The sequence below is a fragment of the Rhipicephalus microplus genome, chromosome X (assembly GCF_043290135.1).
Source record: "Rhipicephalus microplus isolate Deutch F79 chromosome X, USDA_Rmic, whole genome shotgun sequence".
NCBI classification, from domain to species: Eukaryota; Metazoa; Arthropoda; class Arachnida; order Ixodida; family Ixodidae; genus Rhipicephalus; species Rhipicephalus microplus.
In genome coordinates, this window is record NC_134710.1 from 114,905,041 (window position 1) to 114,931,187 (window position 26,147).

General features: G+C 43.4%; 1 protein-coding gene across 1 annotated transcript in view; it reads right to left on the minus strand.

The window, feature by feature from the left end:
* Positions 1 to 1,288: 1,288 nt before the first annotated feature.
* LOC142775088 (synaptogenesis protein syg-2-like) overlaps positions 1,289 to 26,147 on the minus strand; it is a 244,640-nt gene continuing 219,781 nt past the window's right edge. Inside the window, exons 9-12 of the mRNA XM_075876409.1 lie at positions 21,874 to 22,005; positions 17,721 to 17,742; positions 4,843 to 4,931; positions 1,289 to 3,703 (exon numbers count right to left, since the gene is read on the minus strand). Coding sequence (XP_075732524.1) covers positions 3,516 to 3,703; positions 4,843 to 4,931; positions 17,721 to 17,742; positions 21,874 to 22,005 — 431 coding nt within the window. The 3' untranslated portion in view covers positions 1,289 to 3,515. The remainder of the gene's footprint in view (positions 3,704 to 4,842; positions 4,932 to 17,720; positions 17,743 to 21,873; positions 22,006 to 26,147) is intronic.

Below are 26,147 nucleotides of genomic sequence, written 5' to 3' on the forward strand. Positions count from 1 at the left end.
ACTTGGCTGGCAACAAGGCTGGGCCAAATACACAGTAAACAAGTCCGGAATGCAGATTTCGTATACATGCACTAGAATCCTAAAGCAAATACTGAGATACATAAGTCTCTGTCGTAAAGGGATAGTTTCGAAACTCCTAAACAAAAATACAAAAAAATGTTCCGGAATACAAATACAACAATACTAATACTAGAATACTTTATTGATTTCGGGAAGGTTGATGCAGAAAAATGACATTAATTGGGTACAAGATAACGATGTAATTATATTTCACTTCATTAAAACTTTCAAATCAAGTCTTCTGCTTCAATCAATAACGAACACGACGGAATTAGGAAAAAGTATACATTTATTCTAGACACTAGACCTGCCTTTATGAGGAGGTTCCGTTAAAATTCGCTCAAGCAACAGCATGTAACTTCTCAAATAGACTTTCTTTTAGACAACATCTGTTCGGTCTCACTAGAATCGCGAAATTTCATGGCACTCGAAAAAGAGAGCTGCTTAGAGAGACCACGACTTCGTCGGTAGAGCATAAAATTACTGCTTGGGCAAATCTGCCGTCGCGACATTGGGTGCTCTGGCCTATGAGCCATTCTGTGGGTTGAGAAACCCTTCCCCGCCACTCTTCGACAGCCGCGTGCCTTTGCTTGGCTCAGCTTAAAGATCTTTTGTTGCTTCTTACGAAAACAGATCACCTTATTTACGAAAAAGGAAACAGCAACGAGATACCCGTGTCCTGTGCAGTATCGCGTTATACTTGATAAATTTTAAATGTATTTCACTACTAAGATGCAAATACATTTTCTCGAGGTATCGATACAAAAATACAGACACTCAGAAGTCAAATAAAGAAGCCTTTTCTCTTGTGATTGAAACACCCTTCTTCTTCTATTATCTCGGATGCGGCGTCAGCTTTTACACGAGGATAAACAGTGCGCCCCAGCTATTTAGTCAAAGTTTTAAAATGTGCCGACACACGCCACTTGCAGTCGGTTTACTGCATTAGGGAGAAATACGTTTACCTGATATGGGTATGGATTTGTCTTTGCCTCTAATTTTGTCTTTTAGAGCCTATATTTCTGTGTTCTCCAGTGCGAAGGTATGCGCGGTTGTCAGGAACTACATTAAAAAAACTAATCGGTTGAATAAGTAATCAGGTTATTATCCAAACGTGTCTATAACCGTATATACGTATAAAAAGTCAGGGTATCGCTTTTTTAAGAAAAAAGTTTTTCTCTTTTTAATTTAAATAAGTATATATATTAGATAAAGCACCATGACTTCCTTGGCAATCTGTAATCGTTTTATTATACAAGCTCCATTATTCTAAAACTGCACATAATTTCATAAAATCACTCAACTCTTGCCCAATCCCCCACAGTGGGTATGCGTCGCCGGCAACAGGTGAACAAGAACAAGAACAAGGCTGTCGGATGATTGTGTTGGTCAGCCACTTCGACGCTTTCGACTGTGCCTGTTGCATAGTCAGTAAATACATCCTGTATATATTTCAGACAATCTTGTAACAATAGAAACATTCATTGTTTAATTTTCTTCTATTATAATAACAAGGTAATGTTTGTGCCTCGAACGAAGTTGTAAGCAGCGCGAAAACGGTTTGGTTCCGTTTCATGAGCTTTAATGTGCCGAAGCGAGTCAATGTTTGCGAGATGCTGTAGTTCCGGGCTCCATATAATTTAGACTGCTAGGCATACTTTAATGGAACTTGTTTTCTCATGAACAGAGAGAGTGCCGTTAAAATTTTTGCAACTCGTTAAATAAGAGCAGAGTTGCAGGGATTCACCACACACTTAAACGGACACTAATGATAACAGAATAATTTTTTTAATTGACAAACTGCACTTTGAAGCAAAGTTGGGGTACGAGCTCGTCTGTATTTTATTTTTTAGGGTAAATACAGCGCAAGGGAAGACACGGGACCACGATATGAATGCAGACGAGCGCTGACTCCCAACTGAACTTTAGTGTCAAGAGCAAGCAATTCTTGTCCCTGATTTATTGGTTTCGAGTGGTTGCTTATGTCAGCTTCGAGTTTTTGGATAGGGGGTGTTTTTTATCACATGCTGTTGTTTTCATAAATTCTGTTTTTCACAATAAAGTTATGCGTGAAGTCAGCGCTCCACTTTGTTTGTAGCGTTGTTCCGTGTGTTCTTTCCCGCTGTACTTACTCTCCACACTGTGAACTCTAATGCCATAACTGTCATTTTTGTAAGTTCACTTTTAGCAGAGAAAACCAAAATTCAAGTTTAAAGACGGATAACATCAGACCGTAAGATCTGTTAGAGTTATCTGCTAAAAAGACGACTCAAATAAACCGCCTTCTCATAAACACCCGCGCACAGATATTACCTGACTCGCCTCCAAACAGCTCTACATGCTTGCGCAATAGGTGCACAGGAATCTCCTAGCAAGAATATTGACCAGCGTATACCGAAGCGTAGGAACTCTCTTAAAGACCACTGATAACCTCCCAATTTAAATATAAAAGGAAGTTTTCCCACAGTTCAAGACATCAGTCAATATTTTAGAAAATGGAGCAGCCTAGGTTGTGCTTTATTCCCTGGATAATATTTATACCAGGCGTGAAACTATGTCATAAATGATCCCAGTCCAATGTTTCACATGAACTCCACTCCGTTCAGCTCAAGTTCTTGGAGCATGAGGAAGTTTCAAGAAGCAATCTCCTTCAAAGGCGTCACTCAGCTGACAAACTTGAAGAAGCATTTCAGTCAGTGCCAAGCCGTTTCGCCGAAGCTGAGGAGATTGCCCCTTCTTGGCACTTTCAGTGTGTTAAGGGAGACCTTGAGTCGCAGAACCCCCTCGAAAGTGGTGTCTTTCATAAACGACAGTTGATGTGGCGGGATCCATGTGAGCAGATCTTTCAACTCCAGGTCTCCTAAAACCTGGCTCTCAGCACTGGCGCCTGCAGCGTACAGGTGAAACAGACACGAAGCCAGTGTCTTCAGTCCGGTCCCACCGAGTTCAAGGCCAAGCTCGGCTCGCTCCAGGGAGAATACATTCAAAGTCGCTGAGTGAGACTCCTAGGGCGCAATCACTAGACACTCGCTGTAGGCCTAGTGGCAGGATGTCCTCTTGGCCTGTCAAGATGAGGCTGACGCGACCTAATAGAGGGAAGTTGTTAGCTTCGTGGCTTTGCGTGAATTGCAGCAGTCGGCCTAGGTTGTATGCTGTGAAGTCGGACAAGTTCAGTTTGAAGCCGTTAAAAAATGGGAGTAGTACATTGGTTATACAGGGAATTTTCACCATCTGCTCCCAAAGCTGCCCGTGAAGCATGTTAAATCCTGACCACTCTGTGATGCGCCGGTCAAAGAACATCTCGCTTTCCAGCAACTGCTTTCGGGTCATCAGCTGGTACAGTGGGCCATTAATTGGTAGGGGAAAAGGTGGCATCTGCTTGCAGATGCCCTCCCGAAGCCGACCACCTCCTGGAGTTCAGCGAGACCCATGTGGACGACCTCTCTCTGCAGCACTCACATCACCTCACGAGAGAAGTTCTGCAACCGTATGCCGTTGTGGCGGCTGTGTAGCTGCGGTAGCGTGTAGTACATGTCGGTCGTGTGGCAGGGCAGGTGTCCAGCGATGGATGCGGTCTCTCGAACATAAGACACGCCTTCGTCATGGTTGGAACCGAATGGCCCGCTTGATGGAGTTGGCAGCCCTGGGTAAGACACAGGATAGAGTAGGGCATGAGCACACCGGCCATAGAGTAGAATAGGGCATGAGCACACTGGTAGACTATAACCGCGACGACTCGAGAGACAATTGTCGCATCAAATGTTGCGAATATAGAGCCTGTATAATAGTCGTAAACCATTTTAGGTATGTAAACGGGAACCATGATGCGTGTCCAAAAATAGAAAGAGTCCCCCAACGAGGGGAAAAGACAAATTCACAGGAGCTCCCTGAGAGCAGCACTTGTTGAGAGTGTGCGCGTGCTGCTGTGTTTGCCGCATTGCTGTTTAATCATTTTATTGGCATAAGTGGGGACTATCCTTACATAAATATCAGTTAGCGCAATTTCAGATGCATCTTATACGCAATGAAGCATGGAGGTCGGGCTGAAGACGTTCACTCGTGATTGATTAGGTGGCTATGCTCAAGAGGGTAATGTAAACCACTGAAGCTAAAGAAGAAAACGTTCGGAGTAAATTGAAGTTACTCATTTCCTCCTCACACAATCGTACAGTAACTACTCGTCGCATTCACACACAGATGCATGCATCATGCATAGATCGAGCAAAATATAAACTAGTCGCGACTCATCGAGAAATAAGCTAAGGTGTAGATAGAGGAACACCACGAAAAGAAACAAAGAGCACAGAGGCCGCTAATGGTGTTTGTGTAGTCCAGTTAGTTTTGTTGTTTCGTGTTTTCACGTCCCACTTTCTTTTATAGTCCACCATACATTTGCGCCATACGCAGGGTGTTGGAAGCTCGACCTCGATGAAATTCTTCCCTCCAACCCTGATTAAGTCGCTATAACTACAAGGTTTCTTTAGGGGCAAATTAACGCAACACGCTAATAATATTCCAAAGCTAGTGCAGTCCCAAATTAGCAATATAGATGGCAGTAAACGTTCCTCTTTAAATCTAATTGTTTTTATTTTTACAGTGAAGCAGGCTGTTGATGTTCTGTGGAAATGTTTGTTTCATCTAACGTCTAGTGAATTCTTACTTCACAAAGCGGAGAAAGCTTTTCTTTTGAGGCATCAGATGTGTACATCTGTTCTATGTGCTATCGTTATTTAAAAGAGGGGAGCTTAAGGTATGCGCTACGCTAAAAAAAATAATACATACCTTTAATATCCAGCACCGAAACTTCTTCGTCAGCTGCGTCATAAGCTTCCTTTCGAACAGTTGCGTTACTGTCGATCGTAGCAAGGCATCTGCAAAGAATGGCAGAAAGTATAAGCGTCCTATTTCAACATTCTTTCGTTCTGAACTGCAAGCTATTCGCTTAAAGAAGAAAAAACTCTGAAACAAGCTTGGTTACACTTTGAAATGAACTTTTGTCTAAAGTTTCTCGGAGGACCACCGGAAGAAGAGTTCTTGGAGGATCACCGAGACAGTCCTTGGCGCACAAAGCGTTGAACACATTCTTGTGTGGCTTGAGGAAATTTAGAGTGTGGGGCCGCTAACGCCCCCTGTTAAGTGGTTTTTGCCTCGTGGCTCATGTGTTTCGCGCATTGGACGCATTTTGGGTTCACAATTACCGAGCGGTAGGTGGCGTGGTGCTCGCGAGCGTTCGTCACCACCATCATCATCGTGATTAGAACGGTGGCGCCGCCAGGGACGCCTGGCGGCAAGCCATGGTGGCGGCACGGAAGAGTTGAGCGAGTCTTTATTATTATTATTATTATTATTTTTATTAAGAGCTATGTTTGGCCAAATAGTGCCATGAAAAATAGCAAAAATTGTAAAATTTGTTGGTGTATTACGAAGGTGTGTAGGTATGCGGACTATGATAATGCTACGTGACTGTATAGTGGCCTAAAATTCTGCCCCATAAAGCGGATAAACACATAGATAATTAAATCAGGAGAATGACGTGACGCTTGGAGTGAGACTGAATGACAAGTGATTGTAGTAATAAAATCATAGATGGATAGCAGCACGAATGCCTTATCAACAACCCTTGTGTTCAATGGGCACGAGGCAGTTGCTTTTTATTGTAGTTACCACAGCAGCAACTTCCACTCGTAAGTCGAGCTACGGATTGCCTGGAAAGATGACGTAAAAACTATTTATATCTCTTATTTTGATATGTGGGGTTTAACGTTGCAAAACCACCATATGATTATGAGAGACGCCGTATTGGAAGGCTCCATAAATTTTGACTGCCTGGGGTTTTTAACGTGTACCCAAATCTGAGAACACGGGCCTACAGCACTTTCGCCTTCATCGAAAATGCAGCCGCCGCAGCCGGGATTCAATCCCGTGACCTGCGGGTCAGCAGCCTTAGCCCTAGGCTGTATCTTAGCCACTAGGCCACCTTTTTTATCTTAGCCACTAGGCCAACCCGGCGGGACATTTATACTTCTTAAAAATGCGAGCAATGATTTTTACTTCATAAGTGGCTCTTTACATATGAACATTGACGAATGAAGTGGTATTTAATGTCAGTGGAGAAGCAGGAAATGTTCTTGTCTAAGAGCATCCAATTCGTTGCATTTAATTAAAATATGAAGCAGGCTGAGTGGGTCACCGCATCTGTCACACACGGGAGGATCACCACCGGACAAAAGCGGTATGAATGAGTGCTGTGGGCGTGTCCTATTTGTATATAGCCTTGTGTTACTTGAATGTGGCATGATCTTGATACTGGCGGCCAAGTTACAATGCTCGGTTTGATAACATGTAATTTATTTCATGTTTGCTTATCTCATGAAAGCTGCCAACATGCCCTCAGCTGTTGTTTTAAGAGGTGTTTTAGTTCTAACGCAGCGACAGCCATAGATGTATTTGTTAGCGTTGTCGTGAGCTGAGGCGGCCAATTGGTCTGCCAACACATTTTCCCGGTTTTCACAGTGTCCTGACACCCAGCAAAATACAACTTGTTTTTTGAGGGAGTAAATCTTGCATAAAAAAGAGTAAAACATCAAAAATAAAGGATTTTCTATATTTTTAGGGTTTTCAATGCTTTTATCACGCTCAGAGAGTCAGCGAATATTACCGCACGTTACAATTTGAATTTCTCTATGTGTTTAGCAGCCACAAGTATTGCGTAGGCTTCTGCTGTGGATGTTCTTGAATTAGGGTGGAGAATGCCAGAATCTGAAAAGGATAAACCAACGGCAGCATAGGACACTCCACTATGAGACTTAGAAGCATCCGTAAAGAATTCAGGGCAATTGTATTTGTGCCGCAGTTCGAGAAAATGAGTGTGTACATGTAGGCGCTTGCTTCGCAGCTTCTACAAAGGAGGTATCACAGTGTAGAGGCTGCCACTGCCACGGCGGCAGACGTGGCGGGGGAGCCATCAGACGGTGTTCAAGAAGTGGCACACCAGTTTCTTCAGTGAGGCTCCTCACACGAAGTGAGTAGGCCTGTTGAAATGAAGGAGGGCTCTCGAAAAGCGTACAACGCGACAAGTCATTGATAGTTGTGTGGGAAGCGATTATTTGTCTGAATTCATTTTTAAATATTATATAAAAGGCATGTTCGCTCTTTGCAAGTGCAATATGGCCACTCATTGTACTCGACATACAAACTCTCTACGAAAATAGTGCGAAGAGCACCCGTAGACAAATGGATGCCCGAATGGTGGACCGGGTCAAGCATTTTCAATACACTTGGAGTGGCAGAATGGTATATTATTGCCCCATAACTCAGGCGCGTGCGTATGAGGCTTTTATAGAGATTGATCAAACCATTTCGGTCACTCCTCCACGATGTGATTGAGAGAACTTTCAGAATGATCATTTTTCTTACAGACTTATTTTTAATATACTTGATGTGGGATGTATATGCGAGTTTATAATTTAGAATAAGGCCTAGAAATTTATGCTCGGCCTCTACAGGTAACCGCTGGCCATGCAAGTCAATTTCAGGATTTGGGTGAAGGCATATCTTTCAAGAAAAGAGTACACAGGTGCTCTTTTCTGGATTTAACCTGAACCCATTTCCGTCAGCCCACTTAGACACTTTGTTCAGATAAAGCTGAACATGCCCCCCACACTCTGTAAGATTACATGACCTAAAGCCTACCTAGATATCATCTACATATGTGGAATAGAAAGTGGTATGTGGAATTCAGAGTCGTAATGAGTTTATTTTTATAATAAAAAGGATGCAACTCACGACATCACTTTGTGGTACTCCCATTTCCCGAATAATTGGCCTTAATAAGACATTCCCAAAACGAACACGAAATGTTTGCTCGAATAAGTAGCTCTTTACTATATTCAACATATTGCCATGAATAGCGATGTCTGACAGATCTCTAAGGATGCCGTTGCGTCATGTGGTGTTGTTTGCTTTTTCCACATCGAGAAACACACAGAGACAGTACTGTTTGTGGAAAAACGCATGGCGGATATATATGCTTCAATGCGTACGAGAAGGCCCGAAGTAGACCGGCCCTCTCTAAAATCACACTGAAAAGCGTCAAGCAATTGTTGGTTTCTAGAAAATGCATAAGTATTTTGTTTATTATTTTCTCGAACACGTTGCACAAGTAGCTTGTAAGGGCTATTGGACGGTAACTTGTAGCTGAAGAGGGGTAGCTGAAGAGGGGTCCACGCCTTCCTTTAAAATGGGAACAACAATGGCCTCAATCCAGGTGAATGGCAGGTACCCGGCAGCCCAGATAGTATTTTAGAGGGCAAGTAAAGTGATCTCCGTGTCATCCTGAAGCTGTTTGAGCATGTCATCCACAGTTTTGTCGGGTTCCGGTGCTGTGCTGTGCCATGCATTCAAGGCCGCCCTAAGTTCGGCAATATTAAATAGAGTTTTATATTGTTCGTTTGTTTTACACTTCGACTTACACTTCGACTTTACACTTCGACTTCGACTCAGTTCTGCGTTCTGTCATTTCTTTATATTTTAAGAAAGATCTTGAGTAATGCACGGAACTGGAAATGCGCTCAAAGTGCTTGCCATGGCTGATGGCCTGGTGCTCTAGTGTGTTTCCATGACTCACCAAAGGCAGGCGGTGTGTTTGCTGCCCCTTAAAACTTTTGAGGCCACTCCAGATTTTCTTTTCATGGGTGTAGGAGTGAATGCTAGAAAGGAACCTACCCAGTGATTTCACTTTTTAAAATTCCACAAGGTTTTCTGCATTCGGATATCGGCGTGCAGGATGCCCCAGGCTTTTTTTTTTGTTTCTTACGCGCATCCCTACAGTCCTCGTTCCACTAGGGAACACGTCGTTGACACGGGTGACCATTTGTTTGCGGGATACATTTTTCAGCAGCGTCAAGAATAAATGCACTGAAGAATGCTACTGCGCAATTGATGTCACGATTTGCAATAAAGTTGATTTCTTAAACTTCTCCCAGTCAGCGGATGCTATATTCTATTTGGGAATATGAGGAGGAAAGTCATGTGATGTTGTCAACATAGCAGGAAAGTGGTCACTGCCGTACGGATTCTTGACTGCATTCCATTCTTACTCTGTGAAGAGAGAGATGTCAAGTCTATCGAAGAATATCACTTGTGGTGAATGTTGTGATAAGCATGCTTTTTTTATGGAAGAGGCATGCTCAGGAACACAGGAGTAATCAGTCGGCCTCCCGCATTGCAGTGAGCGTCCCTCCCATAGAGTGCTGTGAGCATTGAAATCACCAACAACAATGTAGGGTGCCAGCAGCTGATCAATGAGGTGAGAGAAATCTGTGCGATAGAGTTTGTAGTTTGGTAGTATGTATAGTGAGCACACGTTGACTTATTTGTTAAATAAAATGACGTCGACTGACACTGCTTCGAGTGCCGTCTGAAGAATAAAAGCTGGTGCACATCGGCGACTAGCAGTGGTCGCGCGACCATTTGCGACTGGTCGCAAATAGTCGCGAACGGTCGCACACGGTCGCAAAGCGACTGCTTTAGTAGTCACTTCCTGACCGATTTTACAGTCGTGCGAGTGCAGTCGCGAGGCTGGAACCAAGCACCGATGCTAAATTTTTGTTTTTTTTAATTGGGCTGGCCTCTTGCCACCAGATACAAACGAGTGCGTTCATCTAGGTGTGTGGCACCATGGTAACCACGGAATACTTGGCTTGGAGGTGGCGGGGCGCAGCAGCTCAAGCAAAGTGTCGAATTTACGTGGCGGCATTCGTAAGTAGCTTAACACCATCAATGTAAAGAGAAAATAAATTGTGCACTAACTTTCTCCCGTATTCAGAATCGTTTTTTTTTGTCTTGAGCTTGACTTGTCACCGCCTTCGGTGCAGCGTGTTTGGAACGCGTTTGTGCTTCACGCCTTGGCAACAACTTAGGACGCCACGTTCAACACGCATTTGTGCTGCAATGGAGGCTGTGGCAAGTCAAGATAAATTTAAGAGCGTTTCTGAATACGTACAACTCTCGGAAATACTCCTCGTTGTCTCAGCGCAGCTTGGGATGTAGGCCTCTTGCATGGCCGACAAACTCTCGCGATTGAAGGGTCGGTCACACCCACCACCAGCTTTTTTTTTTCTTTGGAAGCATCTGTGCTGCCAGCGCTGACACCACGGTACAGCGCACCAGCACCATGACATTCTCTTGTTCTTCGCTTGAATCGAAATCTTTGACGCTGTTGGGAATGCTGTGCGAAAACAGACGAAAACAATAAATGCAGCGCGCTCGTTTGCTCCGCTAACTCAGCTGTCGGCGATCAGCTGATCGGCACCGTTCTCCAGAGTTCTCGCTGATAACGAGATCCGGACGTGGCTCTCCAGTTTTGCGACTTCGCTCGCATGCAGCTGCTGCCGATGTGAACATCAGTCGCTTTTTGGTCGCCAGTCGCGAATGGACGCGTGACTGCTGCTAGTCGCCGGTGTGCACCAGCCTTAAGAGGTTGGGAAGGCACAAATTGTTCTACTATTATACCTACACCACCGGACAAAACAGTTGCCTCATCCCGGACCTTGCGAAACATAGCATAGTGTGATAGAGAGTTTGTTCGTGGTGGCTTCAGATGTGTCTCTTGGATGCACAGCACCTTGGGATTGTGCTTATGTAAAAGTTCTGTATCGTCATCGAGATTGTAGAGAAGACCCCTAGCGTTTCAGTGCATTATTTGTGTAGCCATCAGTTTGAGTGAGGTTTTGTGCTGTGCGTCGAAGTAGACAACTTTAGCTTAGAAGGCTGTTTTAGGCCCCCTAATACGTGGGTTTTTTTCCTTTTTGGCAAGCTTCTTAGAGTCACGCCGATCTTTCGACGTCTGAGACGCCGATAGACTTTTCGTTGTCCATCGTCTCGGCAGAGACGCTGGACGCCCGCTCGTGGTGTCAGCGTGTGGGTGTGAGAGACTTAGGGCTCTCTGCCTTGGCAGATGGCCCCGGAACTGAAGACCCAGAGGCCTGCATGCTTGTTGGCGGCGGAGCACCACGGACTAATTCCGCTGTAGGAGTGGATGATGCTGCGGGGGGTACAGGTTGCTCGTGTACCGCTGTGCCAATGACCAATGAAAGTCTGTTTCGTGCTTCTTTGTATGAGATATTTTCGTAGACCTTTAGTGTTATCATCTCCTTCTCTCTGTTACACGCAGGGCAAGAGCGAGAGCAACCACGGTGATCTGCGTCCCAGTTAGAACAGTGTGGATCAGAGGTGCACTTCTCGACTTCATATTTTTTTGAAACCCACATTTTGCACATGACACGCGGCCACAGCAGCTCGGTGAGCTGTGGCCAAACTTCTGACACTTGAAGCACCTGCGAGGGTTACGTATATATGGTCGGACGCACATCTTTATGTAGTCTGCCTGGATATGTTCTGGGAGTGTGGCAGTATTAAAGGTGAGGATTAAGTGCTTTGTTGGTACTTCATGGTCATTGCGCCTAATTTTGATTTTTTGCACTTGGATGACATTCTGATATTTTAATACATCAAGAAGTTCAGCCTCTCTGAGATTTTGGAGGCCACTGTTGGATATCACACCACGGACTGTTTTCAAGGAATGTTGGGCTGTTATAAATATAGGAGTTGTGCCAGAAGGTGTTAGAGAGTTTAACTTGACATATTGGGCCTTCTGCTTAGCTTTTAGAAGAATGTCTTCACTGGTCATTGTTGTGCCTTTGTAATCAGGTCCAAAGGTGTCTGTAAAACACTTTGAGACTAAAATAGGTGACACTGATCTTTCTGTTGTGTCGGGACATTCGGTGCGGATGATGTGGAAATGTGGGAAATTTTCAGTGTTCTTTGCACGAAACTGTAAGTTTACATTGATGCGCTCTCTTTTAAAAAGAGAGCAATTGGGAAGATGTGGAAAAGAGGTTGAAACAATAAAAATTATTGCTTTCGGTAGCAAGGCCAGCCTCTCACCATCGAGCCCAACACGGGGACGCTATGAAAACCCGCAGGCATCACAGACGCCAGTTGTACGAAGCTACTATAACCCGATATAACATACCCAAGGTTGGAAACTGTACACCAGGTTAACCTTTGCCGCCAGAAAATTTAGACGTAATTGAAGAGAAGAGAGGACAGGAAAGATTAAAATTGAGAGAAAGACGAAGGTATGGGGAGAGAAAGAAATAGAAAAGGGCGACTGCCGGTTTTTCCTGGGTGGGTCAGCCCATGGGTGCCGTCTACGTGAAGCCAGGGCCAAAGGGGTGTGTTGCCTCTGCCGGGGGGGGGGGGGCGGGGGGGAGGCCTTAAAGGTCCTATCACCCGGCGTCGGCTCAATCCTTAGATCCCCTTTTCCCCGGAAACGGCTCAGCCACGCTCGGCTAAGCGTTGGGGTCCGTGGTGTCGCTACACACCAAACGCCTGCTTGCGCAGACACCCCTGCGGGGGATGAGCGGGTCTCTTTGGCAGGTGGCGGTTGGTGCGAACGGTTGTCTCTAACTGTGGGTCTGCGGTGGGTGGCTCCACGGGCAGTCTGCAGTTGGCCCGCGTTTTGAGTCAGGCGTTAGCGAAGCCACCTTGTGTGTGTGTTTCTGTTGCTGATGTTTTGTAATAGTGAGTAAACTTGTTCTAGTGTGTTGGTCACAATTGATGCATATTGATTCAGCTGACAATATTATCATTCTAAAACTATATAGTAAAATAAATGTGTGTTGTTTGGTTCGTTCCGACCGCGTCTACTGTGTCCGTTCACTCCAAGAGCATGGCGCTCTCCATTTTGAGACCCCACAAGGGTTGGGCCATGTGTACCCTCGAGCCGCATGAGCACACCGAACATGGGTGGTGGCTTCCCGCTTCTCTCTCACTGGCTGTTTCAGTGAGAGGGGCGAACGACCAAGACCTTCTGCCAGGTACGGGGAGGTAGTGCGGCTTGAGAATAGATAGGACCTCAGAGACAGGCCTTGGTGATGATGATGTTTGGTGCTTTGTGGCGTGAGGGCCATTTGATGGCCAAGAGCGCCAGTTTATGGGACAAGAGATGTGGACAATGATTGTGATTGGCGGCTGTATAAGGGCCTTAAAATTCTTCGCCCTAAAGCGGGTAAAATCATACAAGTAATAAAATCATAACCATCCCATGAAAAGTGTGTGGTGTTAATTGATGACGAAAATTTGAAATAATAAAACCATGGTGGACATGTATGGCATTAGCACAAGTGCCTCGATAGTTCACACCCTTGCGTCAGAGGGCCGAGAGGCAAGTGCTTTGTTGAGTGTAGCCACCGCAGCGGAGACCTCTCTGGAGAGGTCGTGCTTCGGAATGCCCGGGTATATGATATGAAAAGTACGAACTTATCTCAAAAAAGCTAACAACGATTTATGTGTGAAAAGTGGTTTCCTACCGACGAACATTGCCGGATGAAGTGGTATCTGTTGTCGGTAGGGTATCTGTTGTCGGACAGGCCTTGAGGAGTATTGTGCACTAAACATCATTTGTAGCATGCACACTTTTTTTCTCTCTTCGTTGTTCTTTGTATTTCCTTCCATTGTCTTTGATTTTTTAACTCTTTTTTTCGACACAGTAGCCAGCATATCTAAGCACCGGCTATCCCTCCTGTTTTTTTTTTTTACCTTTCCCTCCTCGCAAGCGCTTTCACAGGTTCGCTTTTTCAATGATCTGGGGTACGTTTGCGCAGATGAGTGGGAGCGGGAATCCTACGTGCCTTACGCTCTTAAGCTAGTTTTATGTCGTTAAGGTGCATACAAATGAGAGCAGACGTCATGACGCTTTCGGTGGTCATCCATATCGATGGGCAAACAACATGCCAAGCTGCTACCTAGAAGCATGTTTCTTTTTTCCTCATGTTGGCTATGTTGTTGATGCTGTGATGATAAATTATTTGTTCGACAGAAACGAGACGGTGGCAAATAACCACCTATAGTTCACACGAGCAAAAACATTTGCTCCAACTTTTTTACCGCCGTATTTTGCCTATCCCTCACTAACCTTTTCTTTCATTAAAACCTACCTCTATGTTGCAGGGTTATCTGGGCCAGTAGTGACCGTGTCTCTGTCTGTCTATTCCCCTGTTTTTTTTTCTCGAATGCTTTGACTGTCTCTCACTTATGTACATCGCTAATCAGTTAATGCTTCCACTTCCTTTGAATTCCGGAAAGTGGAAACAGCCTTGTTGTCTCAGGACATTTGCTGCTTTGGAATGCTCTTTTCATCAGGCGGCCAGCTCGTGCCTTAAAAAGTTGAAGGTACATTTATCCTCGTGTTATTGTGCGCAAATATCGCCCCTTCTAAGTGATTTCTTGCTAAATTTGTAGTTCTTCATTTGCCTCATCTTTGAACATATCATTCCACTATCTACAATTAACCAATCCTGTTTTTTCCAATGTCTTTCTCAGGACGGCGGTAAGTTTGTGCACTCTTACTAACCCCGTTTTTCGCTTCTTTATTTAATGGTTCTTCCTCCATTCAATGTTCGCGCTTTGCTTTTGGGGTTGTCCGACTCGGTGGTAGAGATATTATGGTACTCGGTTGCTGAACCAACAGGTCGCGGGTTCGTTTCCGCCTGGAGGCTCGTGTCCTGAGCGATGTTGGTGCGCGGTAAAGAACACAAGATGGACGAAATTTCCACAGCCCACCACTACAGACTGTATTACAATTAAATTGTGCTCTCGTACGATACTACAACAAGAACAGCAATAATAATAATAATAATAATAATAATAATAATAATAATAATAATAATAATAATAATAATAATAATAATAATAATAATAATAATAATAATAATAATAATAATAATAATATAATTAGCTTGAGGTACCTCATGAGTTATGGTAATTTCATCTTTTTTCTGTGCTAAAGTACGGCCCATAGACGTGCTGCCTGATCGGCATATGCATTCGCAGTGTCTCTTAATCGCCGAGATTATCCACTGAAACTACTATGTCATCTTGTTGCATTAACTATAGTACAGCAGCCACCTGTGGAACTTCCTGCCTATTGCCGATGCAAGATATATTTTAAATGCGAAGCATTTCTTAGTGAACTTCGGTGACTTTGAGCGTATCTATCTATCTAGCCGCTTACGTTTGGGTGCTCTCGTGGTCACCTCCTTAACTGGGCATGAACCAAAATAAGATGATTTGACGAATATGACACGCTGGTCAAGACATTATGTCACAATCCCGTCGCGTATGTCGTCAAACAGTTCCAGCTAAACAGTAGCACATACCCACGGGTGGTTATGTGCCGCTGGTATGGGCATGCGCCACAGGTGATTAACCCTTGGTATCTACCCAGGAACGACGAGAACACACATGGGTCATTTTGAAGCGCGAGCGTTAAGAAATACCCGACATCGTTAGCGTCGACCCAACGAATGCAAAAATTAAATGTCAGGGTCCCAGCTGTCATTGAAAACAAGCATTCTGCGGGGCATTGAAGCATTTTACCACAGAGCTACACCAGGTTTCGGAACTATTTCTCAAATAGACGCTAATCGTCATGAAACGCTTATAGGGGTTGTAGTGATGCCTACCCAATTTTTATAAACATTACAAATGTATACTATTTTAATACAGCCGCCACGCCGGGTTAACGTCAATTGTAGATAGGTGTCATACGCTGAATTTGATTTATGTAGCAGCGTTCAGTGCTACTATCCTCGCGAGCATCAGCGCTTCATATCAGCTTCTGTTGTTGCTAATACGCATATTCCAGTTGGCATCGTTGGGCAAGTACAAACAACTGGTTATATAAACATCTGTAACGCTTCAACATATGTCTGTGCGTGCAACATTTGTAACATTTGTAGGCAATTTTTTTTTTCATTGAGCGACACATCATGTCATGACGTGTCACTCAATGAAAAAAAAATTTCAACACGGTCACCTTCCCTCCGCATGGTTCGCAGAACGTCGATTCGCAGGTACGTGTGATCTGCTGATTATTTTTTTTTTAATTTCAGGTAATTTATCCTTCTTTGTGCTTAGAATAAAGTGTGAAGGACAGAATAGAGAAATCATAAACTTGGGGCAGTCGCTAATCTGCCATCATGGTTCTTTGTGTTGCTAGTTTTGTGTGCCAGACGTCCTACGAATTTTCACGAGCAGCTGTAAGCATAACAGAGAGCACAGAACGGGCACTGATCAAAGCACCTGCGCAGAAAATGGGCTGTTCGGTGCTGCGTTTCTTCGTCCGCGTCCAATGCGCACTGCTTCAACTAAAGATAAACGCCTACAACTCGCTCGAGTTTCTATTTTTATACAGCTTTAAACATCACCACATATGTCTTCATAATACGTAAAAATTCTCTGCCTGCGCTTTCATAAGCATGCTTAACATTCAGGAAGGCTAATCATGCGTGTGTGTCCACAGCTACTTTAACGGTGAGCCTATTTCGACTCCGTCTGGTGAAAGAAAGCGAGGAAGACACATTCAATTTTCTAAAAATGCAAAGATCTAAAGAAGACTACGTCACTGGAACATGTATACTGAATGGGACGCTTTGAATACAAGCTGCGCGGAAGGAAAACTACGCTGCATGAAGAGAAGTGGACAATCAAGTCTGTGTAGTTTCCTACTGTCGACTAAGTGAATAGAAACACATCGCGATGTCGGCTTTGTACGCTTGGACAGTTTCCTTTATTTTGGGCAATCTCCATCTGCCAGTGCATTTTGTAAAAAAAAACTAATTTTATTTACGCGCTTATGAATAGATCTGAAGAACAGGCAGTGAAAATATATAGCACCTTACTAGTGTTACGCCCACGCAGCGGGACGCAAGCATCCCGCTGCGGTGGTACGTTAAGTAAAATAGAGTTGACTCTCTTCAGTAATTTCCGGGAGGAAGACAAGTGGGTGGTAAATTCAGCAAACGTTTCCAAAGCTATACAAACAAAAACAGCAATATAATCTTTGAAAATGCGTCAAGTCAAAAAGACGTGTAGGCTACTTCGCGCTCGCAAACGTCTCGGTTATGCCCACAATAGTTGCACGCGTCATCGACATGTCCCCTCAATCAAGTCCTGGTTAAATGCTGGCTATATACAAGAAACCAAACAAAACATGCCTGGTTTCCAGGTGATAATGAACACTTTTAGTGGGACCAGATTATGAGTGATAGAGGTCGAAATATGCTCACTAGTAATGTTATCCGTTCATGCTTAAGTTTGTTATAACTTTATGAACCGTTTCTCATGATTGCACAAAGAAACAATGCAGACCTGGTAAAAATCTACGAGCAGACAATGATTTAATTCTTGAACAAACATTATCTTAACTTCAAGCCATATTTCTCACTGCATTTTGCTGCATTATTACATTGCTTTATATTTTTATATGTCAAAACTGCACCATTTATTTTTGTTCAATAACAAATGTTATTTTTAGCCAAGTGTTCGTTTTGAGAACCAAATTGCCTTTTTTTGTTTTTCCTTCTCGTCTCTACCAAATCATGGATGAGACAGGAGATGGCACAAAGTAAGTGTACATAACAAAAATAAACTTGGTTAAGGTTACTTCTCGCTCCGACAAATGAGGCAGCTAACGTTGGGGCAGAACTACAACTAAACGACAGTTCCTTAAACAGCTGAGTATGAATGCAAATTTTCTATTAGAATAGCCAACACAGATAAATTACAAGACTGTGATACTGAAATTCAATACTTACGTCTTTTTGTGACCTCCGGCTTCTTTGGTGCAGCAAAAGAAAAAGAACAAGAATTGCCACAAAGAAAAGCTTCAGCTGATTATGAAAAGTACTTCAGAGTGGATGATTAGCGTGCAGCACGCGTGGCGTCAAGCAATGGGCGAATGCGTCAGAATGCACACAAAAGAAAAAAAAAAGACGGGTAGATAATGAAAAAGAAAAACTGGTTTGGAGTGTGAGACTTGGTAGGCACATCCGTTTTTCTCTTTGTGGCTGTTTTCCCTTCTCACCTCGATTAAGTCATCAATCAACTTCAACGCTTTTGTGGCACTAAGATGATCGTGGTATTGGAAAAAGGAAGAGGAAACTTTGAACAAATCCCGACGATATACAGACTTGTTTGGGGTGGCCGTTGAAAATACTTTGTTTTTTTTTTGTGGTGCCGAAGGCACCACAAACGTGCTTCCGAGCGTATAGGGAAGAGACTAGAAGAGAAAGACGCACCGTGTTCTTCGGAGATGAGGATATTCACAGAAGCTTCATAGAAAAATGACATCAAGTGTAAATGTGCAGAAAAAGTTACGTTAAGTACAATCAAAATACGTTAGCCCTCCGCAGAATAGATAAGTAATACAATGTTTCAGTGGCAGTACAATATACCCTTAAATGAGTTGTCTAGTGACAAAGTACTGCAGTGTCTGTAAAAGAAAACTATTTCCTCTGATTAGTTTTTACTTAATTAATTTGTAATTTTTCTTTTTTGTGTGTTGATCTTGTACATTACTGTCATGATGTTGGGATAGCCGTCTATAACGTAGCTTACCTTCTCATATTCTTCCAAATAAAAATGAATGAATAGTAACCTAAAAATTATTATGATATACTGCAGCACTACATGCTAAACAGATGAATTTATCCGCTAGCTCACCGCAGACTGACTCGGGAAGAGGCAGTAACCCTCAGGAAGCTTCAAACTAACACCCACGTTCACGGTACGCTGCTTCACCGCATCTCACCAACCAAATACTTGTACCAAATACTCGTACATATAATATGGGGAAGCAGACAAAGCCCTGGAGCCACTACATTAACTGAAGAGCAGTTGGAGGCCTAGTTATCAGACCCGGGCCTCAAGAATCAGTGCAGCATGGTTCAACGGGCGCGGGAGACGGCGAAGGCCCGCGGCTACATGGAATGAGGAGCCCGCTCACCTTGGGCGCACAATGCGTTTGCTCAAATAAATATTCATTCTCTCGCTTTCTCTCTCCATGTAAGCTGAAGGTTATCACTTGTGGTCCTATTTGAACCATGGCTCTTGATTGATTGATATGTGGGGTTGAACGTCCCAAAACCACCGTTTGATTATGAGAGACGCCGTAGTGGAGGGCTCCGGAAATTTCGACCACCTGGGGTTCTTTAACGTGCACCCAAACCTGAGCACACGGGCCTACAACATTTCTGCCTCCATCGGAAATGCAGCCACCGCAGCAGGGATTTGATCCCGCGACCTGCGGGTCAGCAGCCGAGTACCTTAGTCACTAGACCAACGCGGCGGGGCGAACCATGACTCTTGAGTAGCAGCGTGGACGAGCACGTCATCGGGAAAAAGCAAGCATGTTAAATAACAAAATACATTGTGAGGGGCAGGTATGCCCTAATGTGAGGGTGTAAACAAAAAATTAAAAAAAAATGCAAATCAGTACTTTAAACTGTCACCCATCGTACATTGCGTGACCAATTATGTCTGACTAGCTAATGGTTCTAAAATGAAATGATTGGAATTTGAGGTGTCAAATGTAGTGTCAGAATTGTTGGTGCAAAGATAGCTTTGTACTGCACAATAATTCTCGACACACGGAACACAGCGACTAAATGTTGCAGAAAAAGTAGCGTAACGAAAGCAGCGGTCATGAGTAAAACCTTTCGCACTCATCATCAGTATGGGACTCAGCACATCGCGTCATTAGATGTCAGTTATATATCCAGTTGCGCCTTTAGCTGATCTCGATCCACCGCGGAGGCGTAGCGGTTACGGTGCTTGGCTGCTGACCCGAAGGTCGCGGGTTCGATCCCGGTAATGGCGGTCACATTTAAATGAAGGCTAAATGGTACAGGCCCGTCTACGGTGTGACGTCAATGCACGTTAAAGAACGTCAGATGGTCAAATCTTCCGCGGCCCTCCACTACGACGTCTCTAAATCATATCGTGCTTTCATGACGTAAAACCTCAAATATTATTATTACTATTACACTTTAGCTGATCTTTGTTCGTAAAAGAAGCGAGAAACCGATTCTGAGACGCTCTTGTTCGCTTTGTCACAACGGGTACACGAGTCTGAAGTTCTCCTACCAGAGCGTATATAAACGTCCCCAGCTTGGTAAGATTTTAAGTTATGGCAGCTTCAAGCCTGAAAGAACGGCGGAGCTTGCTTTTTCCCACAAAAATGTTGGCTCAACTTAGATTGGCAAGCAGGCGCCACCATCTGGAGAACGCCAATTGACTTCTTTCTGAATCTTCTTTTTCTTGCACCCGTTTATCTTCATTCCTGTGGTGCGCGCCCGCTTTCTGTGGCCCCTCTTCGTTTATTCCTACTCATTCTTACATCGTTCTTCTTCATCCTCACTTTCTTATTTACTCCCCTTGCCGTACTTTACTACACACGACTGTGCGTAGTACAGTATTATTACAGTAACTAATACAGTAACTAATATGAGCTGCTTGGAACATACCCAGATACTGCGACGCACACATCTTCCTTACCTTCTTCACATCACTCCTCGTTTCTCTCCTCATCATTCTCACTTCTCTATTCATCCTCCTGATTTCGCTTTTTCATCGCCCTTGATATGCTTGACTATACAAGGCAATGCTTTGTTAGCGTGCCTGAATACCTTACGATGCTTGCCTTCCAATCAGGGGTACGTGGGTTTGTATCCCACCTCGCGATGAAACCTTTTTGCCAAGAACTTACGTCTTTTTTCTTTCTCTTTCTTTATTTCCTTCTTTCGTTCATTTTCCTTTCTTTGTTTACTTGTTCTCTCAACCATAAGAGTTATGCATACCACTCCGGACCAGACAGCGCATGCGCACTGGGAGCAAACAAGATGATGAAGAGACCGCGTGCTAGATCATCATGATGATGACGGTCACTTGAGGTCCCGCGTCTCGGAGAAATGCTCGGCTTTAACAGATCCGCTTTTAAAGGCGCTTATTTCGGTAAACCAAAGCAGTGCGCATGTAGCAACGGCAAAATAAACTAATCTACTAACCCTGTTTTCCCCCGTCTGCGTTACAGGGCCTGTCTCGCCTTACAAAGGTGGCTCGTTTAGTGCCTGCTCTTTTTTTATGTTCCAAGAGACCTAAAACTTAGTAATAACAGTAGTAACTTAGTAACAGTAGTAACAAAACGTAGTAACAAGTACGAAGAAACAGATTAATGGAAAGCGAGCGGAAAGGGCAGAAAGGGCGTTCAGGAGACACGAAATCAGGAAATTGTGCTTATAGGTGGAGACACTGAAAGAAATATATGATAAGAAAAACTTTGTCATTGTTTCACAGTATCCTGAACTTGGTATATAAAGCCACACTCGTGACGGCACGTGACAGCCCAGTTCAACGAGAAAGATTTGTGAGCACCGAAGAATGAGGACCGAGTATTGCGAAATGCAGGTATTTTCTTTCGCTCTGCTCTTGCGCGCAGACAATCAAAAGGGGTAGAGATTGAGAAGCAAAAATGAATAAAATTTAAAACGATAGAAAAAGGAAGAATGTGAAGGGGGTGGCGCGTGGCCGGGTGAGTGTCTGTGGATGATTTAAGACCAGCGCGCTTTCTCAACAAGCAGCTGACACGTTGACAGAGCGAAACCCCGTCATATGTCACAATTTTGTGACAAGCCCCGGGCGTGGTGGTGAGTTTCCGGGGTTAGTTCAAGCACACGTGTCGGGGTGTGCGCGTGTCGAATCGTTTCTTTCATACAGCGTGCGACCATACCAACAAACGAAGGACCGAAGGCTGTCATTTCGGCTCACGGCGGCGAAAAGGGGCATTCAGCTAAATCGCGTTGCGATGAACTCTTGGGGCAGTGCTGAAGCAAACATGGGATAGGAGTAAAGAAAGTAACAACGTGCCCATTGTAGCTCAGTGATGTCGGCAATGAGTATTGTTTAACTCACCTCTGAGCGTTTGCTTCTTGCGCCAGCGATTCACAACAATTGCCAGAACCAGCAACACCAGGCACAAGATGACCAGCACAACTATCAGGATGCTTGAGTAGACGCCGAGACCAATCACATTCCAGGCATGTTCTGCGCCACAAAATATGCACACACAACGTCAACGCATTCAACTATGCATCTGATAAAATATGATATATGGGGTACTAGACAGCAGAACGGCCCACAAAATTGAACAACTGAATGTTTCTGATTGATTTGTGGGGTTTAACGTCCCAAAATCACCATTTGATTATTAGAGACGCCGTAGTGGAGGGCTCCGGAAATTTTGACCACCTGGGGTTCTTTAACGTGCACTCAAATCTGAGCACACGGGCCTACAACATTTCCGCCTCCATTGGAAATACAGCCGCCGCAGCCGGAATTTGAACCCGCGACCTGCGGGTCAGCAGCCGAGTACCTTAGCCACTAGACCACTGCGGCGGGGCCAATTGAATGTTTCTCTCAGTGTAATATAGAAAAGAGAATAATTATGTTGAAGCCATAAAATCAGTTCTAATACCTCACATCAGTAAACTACACAGTAACGCAGAAAAAAGGTTAGAACCATGCATGTAAAGGTGGACGGCGACCGAGCAAGCCTATGGTTCAGAAAAGGGCATGGTACTGGACACCACCTGCTAACACGTGATGATTTATAGAAACTTGCTTTAAATACCACAACAACCCGTACCTTTGTTCAAAGACAATATAAAAGCTTCTGATTCATTTGACCGTGTACGTAATTGTCCGGATGCTTCAAAGCAAAACTGAATTTCCTAACTGCTTCTATTTCGGTTAAAAGACCTATATTAGTCAAGAAGCGCTTGTCAAAAGAAATATCCGTACTACACAGAGGCTTAAGGTTTGACATGGTGCCGGGTGGGGACGCATTCTATCTCTAGATTTATTTTGTTTGCCTGAAGAATATCTAGTCGCAAACTCTGACTCGGAAGACAGTGATGAGAGCAAAATTGTAAAAGCAAAAGGTATAAGTCATACAGATGACAGACTCCTTTACCCCTACAAATCAAACAAAAACTGAAACCCTCATTTTGAAAGTAAAAAAAGAAAGTTTGGTCACAAATAAGAATACATAAAATTAAAGTTATCACAGGTGAAGAACAAATGATCTAGTCTAATAATAGTATATTACAGTACATGTTGATATTTTTGAGGTTCCATCATAGCCTAACATTGCAAATCTACGAAAAAAGAATTCAGCATAAATATTATATACCGGTGAAAAGAGTGCTCAACAAACACTCTAAATTTATTCAAGACCAAAATATGTAGCCCTCAAACTAAAAGGCTTTTGCATGTTTTTCGGTGCTGGTTGTTGAGTTCGAAACTGGGACTTCCCACAAATATGAAATAAAGCAGGCCACTTTTTTTTTCATGCTGCTATGAGATCACAACAAGCGTTGCATGCGCCATAGTTGTCCGCCGCCAGCGCCGGTGTCCATAACCCCTATCGTGTGATATAAGAAAAAAACTTAGTTTATACTAACACGATGGGATTCCAACCTGGGTTCCCTTTGTGCCAGCCCAGTGTTCTACCACTGAGCTAAGCCTGAGCTTTAAACCTCATTCCGAAGTGACGCTAAGCAGGCTTGATGTGGGCAAAGAAATCGCGTTACTATAAGTAATGGAGCGTTTTGAAACAACCACGGAACAACCAGGCGTCACTCAAAGTGAATTGCGTAATGAGTGCTCCAACCCATTTTACTAAAGCTCCAAGCATCACTCTTTGTCGTCGTCAGCCCCATCATGAAAAATTACAAGAAAATTTCTTGGAAGTGTATAGCGGATACCACGCTTCCCTGAAGGATGACGAAGAATGGCATATGTGAATTTCTGCCCACTACACAAAAAGTATGATGATTTATGGCGTAGTGGGTGGGCTGCAAGTGTGGCCATTACGTTTACCCAAAAATTGTTTTAAAAAAAACTTTAAAAGGCCGCTCTTCCAGCTTTCACTGTGACTGTGCTGCGTGTTTCGTGCAGACCTGGCGGTGTTTTTCATATTTGCTTCTGGCCTAGGGTTTTGAGAATTGTATAAACTTCCAAACGACTCAATCTCTCCGTCATATTGAGTGTTCTCTCAAGGCTATTTTGAAATAAATGCTACATATTTTTTGCCACACTGTGAAGGCTGCTAATTCAATGGAACATAAATTAATGCTAGCCACAGTGGAAGGCGAGAGAAAACCAGGCTGCAAGCACACGAGATGACTGGCCGGTATTTTTCGAGCAGTAATAAAGCTTTTCAGTCAGTTTGAAGAAATTGTAAATAATTGACCTAGCTGGCAATGTTTTACTTACTCACGATGTCAACATAAAACGTCCACGACGTCATATACAAAAACAAAAACAGTCTCAGTAAACTTCTTTCCGCGTCTCTCTTCATGTGATGACACTGGCTCCAATAAAACACCCTGGCCTTCCCTTTAAAGTCACGTCTATGAAGTTTTTTGGAGTGAGCAAATGATGTCCAGCCTAATTAGTTCATGTAAATGCGTCAGTAAAATAATCACTGTCACCTTTTTTTCCCTATGGTGCATGGATCACGCGTGACGTGCCTTCTAATACCTTCATACAAGCGTGCGTACCAGTCGCCTTCGATAGAGCATATCAATAAATAAATAAATAAATAAATAAATAAATAAATAAATAAATAAATCAGCGTTTATTTTTTCACCAAAACTATGCACAAGGGGAAAAAGTTGGAGACGCCGGGAGAAAAAGCTGCAGCTTGACTAAGCACCATCTACCTGTGACAGCCATGACAGGTTGATAAAACGAACGAAATACAGGCATATCAAAATAATGATTAAATACGTACATAAATAAATACATGAAAAAAGGCAAGTTATAATGCAAGCAAAGGGCGAAGGAAATGAAGGGCAAAATAAACAGATAAAAAAAGAATACTTGATGTGCCCATGAACACAATAAATTGTAGGGAGTACATCATCGCTTTTGTACTTAGAAGGAAAATATACCCCATGACATTGTATTTCAACAGTTAGTGAGAATAACCAATGATACCCCAAAGTGAACAATGAAAGCAATCCACACCTATAAAAATAATGTTTTTACGTTAGTATATAATGTGAAATTTTTATGTCTTGCCATAAAAAGACATAAAAAGACATAAAAATTGATATGAGCAGCATGCTGCTCATATAAATTTAATATGAATGTTAACGTATGGTTAAAGTATGGTAACATAAATGTTAACGTAAATGTTAACGTATAAATCTTAACGTAAGTCTGCATGCCACAAATTGTGCGTTATAACCGAATTTCCCATGGTGGATGATATTGAGAGAAATAAAGACTATGAGTGAGTTCAAGATTTGGAAGTGTCAGAAATGCATCGAGCTTTCTGCAACCTAGTTGCAACCTGAATTTATATATGTCGTTAGCCATAACAATTTTATGTTTCAAAAAGTTTTCCTGTGTGTACAAAGTATAGTACGTCCTCTATTGCTCTAATTGCTTTTTCTGGAGTATTTTCAGCTTATTTAAATTTGTCGACCTTGTGTTCGCCTAACCTAAAGCACAATATACCGGGTGATCAAAGTTAAGCTTTATAATTTTCTTTTAACTTATAGTCGCTGAAAAGCACGTGAAAACCACTTGTGCAAATAAGTTAAGCGTCCGGGGGACAGGATTTCAGATGATAATTATCGCTGTCAGCCGCTCAATCAACTAAAATTTAATAATTACCTTTTTACTGGCTGCGGTAAGTTGGCATGTTTATATTGAAAAACAAATGTAGGCATTGGTGTTTGTACACAGTTTCAGTAGGAAGATTTTTTCTAGCACACCTGTGCTTCGAGATATCCGGCTCCAAAGTTTAATTGTCTTTCGCATGATTACGCATGCAAGAGGGTGAGGGTCAGTGCGAAGCTCCTCTCTGAAGTGGCGCATCTGTTGTGTGCGCTGTTTAGTGTGTGAAGACGGTGGTAGCGTTGGCGTGCATGATAACAATTATATTTGCCCTCTCGGCCGACGAAATTACAATGTGACAGCACGTTGCGCCATGGGCCTTACGCATGATCCTGATGAACGCGATAACAGGAAATCATTTTTGTGACGTTTTTTTGTGACTTTAGATCACACGGATACATCTTCTTGTGAACGTGTTAGCTTGATCGTCCTCTACAAGGGTGTCTCCGGTAGCACAGCGTCTCTGCATTGAAGGTCTACCAAGGAAATCCACATGA